Genomic DNA, 10,000 nt, shown 5'->3' on the forward strand with positions numbered 1-10,000 from the left:
AAAGAGCAAGAGAAGGAGGAGGATAGGAGCACGAGAAAGAGAGCGCAAGAGAGGAAGGCAAGGATGCTCTGGTCACTGTTTGCAAATGTGTCAAAACTAAAGTTTCCAACCGCAAGAAGAAAGGGAAGTCGAATAACTGAAAGAGGGAGGGGTGCGTGAGAGAGGGGGGGGGGGGGGGGGGTAGACAGCAGATAGAGGACTCAGGTTATTTTTGGGGTTACTTTACACGTACTCACAACCTCACTAACACATCATGCACAAAAATCATCATCACAGAAACAGACACACACACAGCGGTGACCCCAGGATATCACCCACCTAGGGCATCCTACCCCAGCCTGTGAAACTGAATACTGACCATGGTTAGCAGAACTCTATGATGTTCCTCTTTCCATCCAACTCTACAGGGGTTAAAACACAAGGATGCCTGCTATTCCAGACTCCACACGGCACTGTCTCTCGTCTCTCTCATCATTGCTGGTTTGAACATGCTGCATGACTCATTTTGTGCTGCAATAGTAAGCTTAGCAAAGCAAATGACTGGCTACTGGCTTGAGGTTGGGTTGTCTAATGTGTGGGTGTATTCTCTTTTTGAGGCTGGGACCATTGAGGTGTAGAAGTGGGAAAAGCCAACAGTTTCCTGTAGGAAAGATGCAGGCCTGGGAGACGGTTCAGCAACTTGGAAGACAGCATGGGCGCTGAGCTTTCGTTTTAAACTGAATGAAATATAACAAAATGCCTGTATCAAACACCCCTACAAAAAGGCTGTGGTGTTATGTACAAACAGCAGCAGTCGCGGGAGAACAGACAGAGTTATCTGCAAGGGAACGCAGGACAGAAGGACACTGCTGTACCTAGCTGCTTTAACACATGAGGACGCAGGACAGAAGGACACTGCTGTACCTAGCTGCTTTAACACATGAGGACGCAGGACAAAAAGACACTGCTGTACCCAGCTTTAACACATGAGGACGCAGGACAAAAAGACACTGCTGTACCTAGCTGCTTTAACACATGAGGACACAGGACAGAAAGACATGCTGTACCCAGCTTTAACACATGAGGACACAGGACAGAAGGACACTGTTGTACCTAGCTGCTTTAACACATGAGTGTTTGAAAGCTTTTCAAAGGGGCCTCGGCGAAGTCGTCAGACACAGGCGGGCTCTTTGCACTGGGTCTTTTTTCAGAGATCAAAATCCAATATGACCAAAAACGATAAAAAAAAAAATCTAAACGACCACAAGGGCTGACCACAGCCCACTTCTATTAGCCTCCGCCCAGGGGGATTTGCGGACAGCATCTGAACTGAGCTGGCCCTTAGAAATGGCCGTCCTCAAGGCAAGATAACTTTGAGGCCCACTGTTTTTATTTGATCTCAGTTTGAACACGTACACAGCCCTCTGGATATCAAACACACAACGCTGCTTTTCAAAAAAATAAAAAAAAACTTCCATTTGCGTCTACCATAGTGCAGGTATACACTGTCGGAGCAAGCATCTGATGTGAGTTTGCCGACTACATGGTCGCAGACCTCTTGATGTAACCATGTTGTGTCATGCACATAACCATCAGTGGCACATCAACCCTCAGAACTCCCGTGGAAATAGTTACCAATTCAATCATTTTGAAATTATCAGTAAATACAGTGTAATATTTATTAAACTGGACAGACCCATTTTAAATTGCTAGGGGTAACCATTTCTACAGGTGTATGAACCAGGAGACTAAGGATTAGCCAGATTTAAATAAAAGTATGAAAAAAACCCTCTGTCGTTGTGTGTGTTTGTCTATGTTTGACAGCTACATGCCTCAATGTAGTTACGGTTATTTACTGTAAAATATATGTGTAAATATATGTGTTTGGGAGTACAGTAATACAGTTACAAATTGTTGCATATTACTGCTGCAAAAAATACACTGTGTTTTCAAAAAGTCAACACAATGCTAAATACGGATTAAGTCATTTTACATTTTTGTTTTGTTTTTGCAACCTGGTATCCTGGTCCACGGTGTGCAGTTATTTTTCATATTAGAATCTGCACCCAGAGGTTAAGATGCTTAGCACACAGCTCCCTACTGACCCCGACCTTTGGCCTGGGGTCAAAGACAAAGAGCGAGGGTTCAGGGGGGGAAAAGGAGCGCTAACCTCTCAGAGGTCGGGTCGGAGCTGTTCAGCGGATACTTGAGCTCGATGATGGTGCCATCCTTGTCCTGGAGAATGCCGTTATCGGCCGTGTAGTACTCTACCAGTTCTGTCAGGGTGGCAAACTTCTCGCCACCGTACAGGTCGTAAAAGTCGCCCGTGTTCTGGATCCTGATGTGGGTCACAGCTTCCCCAACTCTGGTTCAGACAGGGGTGAAATGCAGATATAAAGGTAGGTTAACATATATGGATACAATTCGTTTTTAGGCCATCACAATATAAATGTAGCACACAGAAGGCTATTATGAGATATGATTCATAACAAAAGAGGAAATACTGTATACTTTAATCAAGCTTTAGTGTGTCCCGGTGGAAATAATTGTATTTCTTTTAGCTCAACACACATCCTGCTCAAATGTACGTGGTACTTGTGCTCTAAGATCTCTGGCGAATGAACCAATCTATCTCAACATAATTAATATGTTGTAATGTACTCACAACATAATTGATATGGTGTAATGTACTCACAACATAATTGATATGGTGTAATGTACTATCATTGTATAGGACTCAAAAGCCTGTTGGCCCTCGGAAGGTTGAGAAAAGGAGGCTGTCTGTGTATGCTGGTCAGTCAGTCCGTCAGCTCTCACCGCTACCCCTAAATTCTGACACAGGTCAGCCACAGCCCAACCCTGTGATGGCCCTATCTCTCTCTCTCTTCTTCTCTCACTCTCTCTCTTCTCTCTCTCTCTCTCTCTCTCTCTCTCTCTCTCGCTCAGCAATCTTCAATTTCACAGTTACATAATCCTCACTTTTTCCATCACACACACACACACACACACACACACACACACACACACACACACACACACACACACACACACACACACACACACACACACACACACACACACACACACACACACACCTCAACTGTAGCATGTGTTCTCACGCACATATGGCATTAACCAGGTCATTCACCTTACTTGCACCATTTTGAGAATAAGCGGATGAAGTTCACAACATTTTTAAATGGCATTACCTCTATCTTACCGATTCTCACCTATCCCCTCATGCTGAAATTGCTGTCAAATTATATGTGCAACTCTATTCAATTCACCTTTTTATGTATGTGCAGTATAGAAGTTAAATTGAAGAGACAATTGCCCCAAAACAAGGATCCCTACAACACAACAGTATATGTCGTATATTCGTGTTTACATAAAACGTATACATAAAGTCAGCCCATACTTTTGAGCGAAACTGTATGTCATGTAAACACTATGCTGCACTGATGCTATTGTCTCATTTATTATTTGATGGGAACGAAAACACAAACACACACACACACACACAGTGCATCCTTCAGACGCTGAGATATGCATGCATTTACAGTATGTATGTATGTGTGTGTGTGTGTGTGTGTGCGTGTGCGTGTGCTTGTGCGTGTGTGTGCGTGTGCGTGTGCGTGTGCGTGTGCGTGTGCGTGTGCGTGTGCGTGTGCTTAACTACCTGACAGAAAGGGAGAAATCTCCCTGGTTCTTTTTGCTGGGTCTGGCCAAGAAGCTGCCATGAACGCCTCTGGACTTCAGGATTGTCTCTGCGTCTATACCAGCCAAATCTCTATGGAACCACCTGTAAAACACACACACACACACACACACACACACACACACACACACACACACACACACACACACACACACACACACACACACACGCGGGCGCACACCCACACACACACACACACATACACACACACACGCGGGCGCACACACACACACACACACACACTTGGTTCAAAAAGAGTGACGTGTGGATTTTGACCTCCATCTCCACATCTTATTAACATCTTTTATGCTGTTCAAACACAGATGGAATAATACAGGCACTGATGCTCTCACTGTACACCACAAGTATATAAACTTAAAAAACAAATAATGCCCTCTCCATCACTACATTTCACACGTATATACACACACACCTGTCACAGTATGGTCATTATCGCTTTTGTGCAGACGTAGAGGCACCAGAAATGGTTCCAATGTAAAAATGAAAATGTCAGTGTGATAACACCAGTGTACAAGGAAGTTTATCTGCAGCTACAGGAAGGGTAAGACAGGGAAAACATGAAAATGTCACTCAACTCACCGAACCATCTTTCTCTTTCGTAGGCTTTATACCTAGAGGTGAGTAAACACAGACACATTGAATAAATTACATAATCACCACGCGCAATATGCACACAACTGCATTTCATACCATGGGTATGTCTACACACACACACATAGAAATTACATCTGAGGCTCCTCGTACCCCACGATCAAACCCCAACCCACCTCACACACAACCTCAATTTCTGTGTTCATCCCCAAACTTTTCACAGATCTTACACTAGACACACTGCACATCCAAAACCTCTGCTACTTCTGAAGGTTAAAGCTAGAGCGGCACTCTCTCTCTTCCTCTTTCTAGCCAGACACCTGTCATTTACCCCGTCTCCTTTCAAAGGTGAGCACAGCCAGTGGAAAAAACACATATACATACTTACTCGCACACATACACATACACATACACACACACACACACACACACACACACACACACACTCACACATTCACGCAAACACACACACTCATGCAAACAAACACATGCACACACACGCAAACACACACACACAGATTCACGCAAACACACACACTCACCCAAACACTCATGCAAACAAACACCCACACACTCATGCAAACACACACACACACTTACTCTTTTCAGCTCCTCTGAGAACAAGAAGTGAACTCCTTGCTCGTCTTTATAAGTCTGTACCCGTCCCTCCCACCCTCCCTTCCTCTCTCTCTCTCTCTCTCTCTCTCTCCCTCTCTCTCTCTGTCTCGCTCTTGCACTCTTTCTCTTTGTGTCAAATGTCTTCCTTCCTTTTGCGTGCTTTGCTGACAAAATAGTGAAAGTTGCGAGGCGAACGAATGAGACATACTCACAGGAGAAGGAGACCAGACACACGCGTCCCTGGGTGCCCCTCGCCAACGCTCGGAGAAAAAGGGCCAGGGACGAGGCTGACTTTGTGTATTGTTCTTTGCTGTTCTCTGACTGCTGTGCTCTCCAATTCCCCCTTTCAAGAATAGAAAATAACAGCACCGACCTTGTCTGAGTTTCACACTTTGCCAGCAGCAGACCTGCACAAAACTCATGCAAAACCTGCAAGGACCTTTCCACCCAGAGGGCACACAGCCAGCAGGGCGAGATCAGCGAGAAGAAAAAACAGAGATAGAGTGATAGTGTCCCTCTCACAGATCCAGAAGGGGAACTTCAAACTTTGCATAATGCTGCTGACAGCAATGGAAATCAAATGACAGTGGGGAGGGGGGGCTATAACCTCAGAATCCTGTTGTGTTGTCTTTTCTTTTCAATTCCTCCTTTCCCTCTCTCTCTCTCCCTCTCTCTCTCTCTCTCTCTCTCTCTGTCTTGTGGGCATTTATCTCTTTACGTCTCTATCTGTGCCTCTCTCACTCTCTCTTCCCCTCTGTCAGGGGCAGTTAGACATTATCCTCCATTAGCAGCCCCAGCTCAAAGTTCAACCTGACACTTCCTCATTAGACAAAAACACACTTAAACACACACACAGACCCACCCAAACCACCAAGGGTTAGGAGGTGAAACTCCACCGACAGACACACAGGCAGGGACCCTCTGCACAGACATTCATCAGACTCAAGAAGTGCGGCTCTCTTACCTTCACAAATATTCAGCAGGCGCAAGGTGCAGCTGCTGACAGACCGAGCAGGGCTAAAACTACATCACCCACAATTCACTGGACAGACAGACACTGAGCATGAGGAAGTGAGAAAAAGGAAGGCAGAGGATATGTAGGAAACAGCTCTATCTTGTGTGCTGCTATCACTCAAAGTAAGATGATTACGTAATGTTATCATCTGTACAGGTAGGAGAGAAAAATGTGACCCCCAAATTTGAGTACTTTTCTGGACATTTTGAATTGCAAATGTTGATGACACAATGTTGACATCAAAATTGGCAGATTTTACTATATGTAAAGCAAACTACCTATTGACAAATGTCAAACCATGAAACAACACGCATATCTCAGAACAGACTATAGAGAAACAAAAGAATATATCAGTCACAAAATAAAATACAGTGTAACCTGATATTCACCATGTTCTGAAAACACCCTTGACCAGTAACCAGTAACATGAGCAGCTTTTAGAGGTACATTGTAACAGGTTCAAAACATATAAACTAACCTTACAAACAGAATAGCCTCAACCAGACACAGCTCTGAGTCACATCCCAATATGGAAACACACACATACCACACGCCAACCACACATTTGCCTCAGATCAGAGAATATAGTGTAAGGACAAACTTTATACAAAACTGCCACTGGAAGCTGACCCAGAGTCAGTTCTGTGCGGTGTTGCCAACTTTGCGACTTTGTCGCTATATCCGGCGACTTTCCAGACTCCCTTGGCGACAAGTCAAAAGCGAAAAATGACAAATCTAGTTGTAAATACGTAAATAGTTGGTAGGTCTAGATTCATTAGTCAGTCGCTCTGCATAAAAGAGAAAAGAAAAGCTAGCCTTATAATTAAATGGCAACAAAAAAATGTGTTTGTAAAAACGTAAGTAGTTCGTTTGTAAACTACCTGCTCAGGCTTTTCTATTCATTTTACCTCTTTCAGAATGGCATATTATGCAAATTAGTTAATTACGTCATTTAGCTACTTCTAGCTACTTTTGGGAGCGCTAACAGGAACTTCCCTTACAGAGGATATGGCAACTCTGGTTCTGTGGATAAGTGTGTAACATATCAACAAACGCGGACACCTGGCCTGACTCCATAAGTCCCCTCAGGGCACAGTTTTTTCGCTTGTGGCGCACATACACTGACGTTAAAGAGACAGACAGGGAATGCATAATTTAGTACTTACCCACTTACAAAACAGCGCCTACTCTCCTCAAACACACACACCTGGGCACACACACCTCTGCTTATCCAGCTACAGCCTGTATGAGCAGAGGTGGTGCTGTGTCTGCTGCCGTATTCTTCTCTGGAAGGCAAAGCGTCTTTGTGTGTGTGGACACTATAGTCCCGCGTTTCTGAATTTGTGTGCGCGGGTAAACAATGGGGTGACCCTCTAGTCTGTGAATGTTTGTGTGTGGCGTATCTGTGGTTCGATCCTATATCATCTACCAAATACGTTAACTCTGTGTGAGTGTGTATGGAGTAGTTTCACGAAGTAAAGATGACCTGAGCCTGCAGCCCCCTCAGCCTTCAGAGCCCAGTCCTGCTGTCTCCCATTTTCGTCTCGTCTCTTCTCGTTCTCTGCCACAGTTTCTGATAAGCTATCTGCGGCCTCACTTACTCCCCACAGTCTACTGGCCCCCCGCCCTGTAATTTCCCTCAATTTCCTTAATTGTTGTTTGTCCCTCCAACAGGCACTCCTCCAGCTTCTCCGACCCTTTCCTTCTTACCCTCCAGCTTCTCAGAACCTTTCCTTTTTCTCCTCCAGTTCTCTTTTTCCTCACTCCTGACATGCAAATATATGTATTCCCTATCTTGGGCATTTCTATTTTTGTATTGACACACATCTGATAACCTGGCTGTTTATCCAGGGCTCTCTCTCTCTACTGTGTCATGTTCATACACATCCCAGACAGCAAACACTGTAACAGACCTGGCCTTCATCTGGCACGCACACGCACACACACACACACACACACACACACACACACACACACACACAGTGCGAAAAAATGTGAAATAATAATATGCAAGATCACACACACACACACAACCTACTCTAAAGCACTTTCAGAACACCCTTCATAAAACATGAGGCTGGAACAGTAGTCCCTTTTTCCCTGGGCTTTTATTGTAGATCTCCAAAACCATAATCAGTACTCATAGAAACAAGAAAATGGTAATATAACAGCGATATTACAAAGCATAACAATTGAACCTTTCAATAACAATAATAATAATAAAAAAACTAGTTAAATTAAATAGCCACACTTGTGTTATCGAGGTTGAGCTTTATTGATGCAAGTCTTTACATCGGAGAAAGGTGGGCACGGCTGAATGGTGTGACGACATCATCTAGAGACCTATCAGGAATGTAGATGTGAAGGGGAGGGGGCTTCTTGATCTAACTCAGTGCATGGTGGCTGGGTGAAGGTACAAAAAAATTACAAAAAAGGAAACCCTGTTAAGCTTCTGTCCAGTATGTGTGTGTGTGTGTGTGTGTGTGTGTGTGTGTGTGCGTGTGCGTGTGTGTGTGTGCGTGTGCGCGTGTGTGCGCGTGTGTGCACGTGTGTGTGGCTGTGTGTGTCTGTGGGTGCATGGCTGGTGAAGTTCCTGTTTTGGCCGTACAGAAAAGACAGAAAAATCGTGCTTCTACAGCTTCCCTCCTATTCTTCTGGTGTGTGTGAGTGTATGTGTGTGTGTTTGTGTGTGAGGTGTGTGTGTGTGTGTGTGTGTGTGGGGGGGGGGCCTTTAAACACATTGACATTACATTTACATTTAGTCATTTAGCAGACGCTTTTGTCCAAAGCGACGTACAACACCCAGCCATCCAGGTGTATGAGTGTGATGCACACACTCATGTGCCATCTTCACAATCCAGCTGTGCCAACACACACACACACACACACACACTCTCCAGGAAGTGAAGGAGGCCCCTGTCATCATGTCAGTTAATGTGAAGAGTTAACACTCCAGCAGGGTCTGTCTCCTAGAGGAACCTGGAACCTGATTGAACTCATAAAAAAAAAACATTACAAATAACATGAACTTCCCTTCCGTGTTATTTCAATAGCTCACAAAAGCGTTTGTGTTTTATTGCTTTTAGAAAACAAAGAGTATGTTTCTAAGATTGGAGAGATGGCTTTGGTGAGCGAGACCCTGGCAACATATCAGTGCTAGCATGTGACTTGTCATTCCATCTATGTGAGTGTAAATCTGTCTCCCTCTCACTCTCTCTCTCTCTCTCTCTCGCTCTCTTTGCGTGTTTGTCTGTGTGTGTGTGTGTGTGTGTGTGTGTGTGTGTGTGTGTGTGTGTGTGTGTGTGTGTGTCAGAAACATCAGGCAAAAAGTTTCTCTACATTTCACCCCGCCCTAAATGCAGAGCAGGTGCACAGAAAAGAGAGTGGAAAAAAAGAAGGATGGAGAGATTCTGAGGCAAAAAAGGGGGTGGGGGGTGGGGGAGAAGTGCGCGTTGAGGTGCCTGAATATCATCCCTGCTTTTCTCCATGGAGACAACGACCGTGGCAACAGTTACCATGGTGCCCTCCTGTGCTTCTGGGGGAGGGCGGGTGATTATGTACAGTAGAATCCTCCAGAAGAGGAGGAGGAGGAGGAGGGGAGAGAAGGAGACGAGGAGTGAGACTAAAACAAGTGCCGGACTCCATCCTCCTTCCCTGAGGGGTCACGGAGAGGTCAGCGGGGCGTCTGCGTCTGCGTGACCTCTGGCCCGCGACTCGCCAGCCGACTCAGAATGTTCCGCTCAGACATCTGGAGCCGCACAGCAACCGGTGGTATCCGGGCGATGGTTGCTGGGAGACGGGTGACATCAGCCTTCATGTCGCTGAGCAGCTCCTCCAATTGTTTGAGAACTGAGGGGGAAAAGAGAGAGAGGAAGGAGAGAGGGGGAGAGCGAAAGACAGAGCGAAAGATGGAGATAATGTGTGTGAGACAGAGCTGTATTATTATTATGAGCATTGGCTTTGGCATCACGGTATATAAACACTCATGTGTCTAAAGCAACATTGAGAGTGTGTGATTGAGAGATATCGAGGTGTCAAGGAAGAGAAAGCTAAAATAA

At 45.1% G+C, this 10,000-nt stretch overlaps 2 protein-coding genes across 5 annotated transcripts in view; both read right to left on the reverse strand.

The window, feature by feature from the left end:
• Positions 1–4,305, reverse strand: part of ptpn6 (protein tyrosine phosphatase non-receptor type 6) — a gene marked incomplete at its 5' end in the record, with an annotated part of 21,782 nt that extends 17,477 nt beyond the window's left edge. The window contains 3 exons of the mRNA XM_080858038.1: positions 2,150–2,344; positions 3,659–3,781; positions 4,298–4,305. Of these exons, the coding sequence (XP_080714164.1) occupies positions 2,150–2,344; positions 3,659–3,781; positions 4,298–4,305 (326 nt within the window). The remainder of the gene's footprint in view (positions 1–2,149; positions 2,345–3,658; positions 3,782–4,297) is intronic.
• Positions 4,306–8,034: 3,729 nt separating this feature from the next.
• Positions 8,035–10,000, reverse strand: part of chd4b (chromodomain helicase DNA binding protein 4b) — a 28,124-nt gene continuing 26,158 nt past the window's right edge. For all 4 annotated transcript variants that reach the window (XM_080858409.1, XM_080858407.1, XM_080858408.1 and 1 more), the window contains exon 40: positions 8,035–9,791. In XM_080858409.1, coding sequence (XP_080714535.1) covers positions 9,616–9,791 — 176 coding nt within the window. In that variant the 3' untranslated portion in view covers positions 8,035–9,615. The remainder of the gene's footprint in view (positions 9,792–10,000) is intronic.

Source organism: Sprattus sprattus, assembly GCF_963457725.1.
Source record: "Sprattus sprattus genome assembly, chromosome: 19".
NCBI classification, from domain to species: domain Eukaryota; kingdom Metazoa; phylum Chordata; class Actinopteri; order Clupeiformes; family Clupeidae; genus Sprattus; species Sprattus sprattus.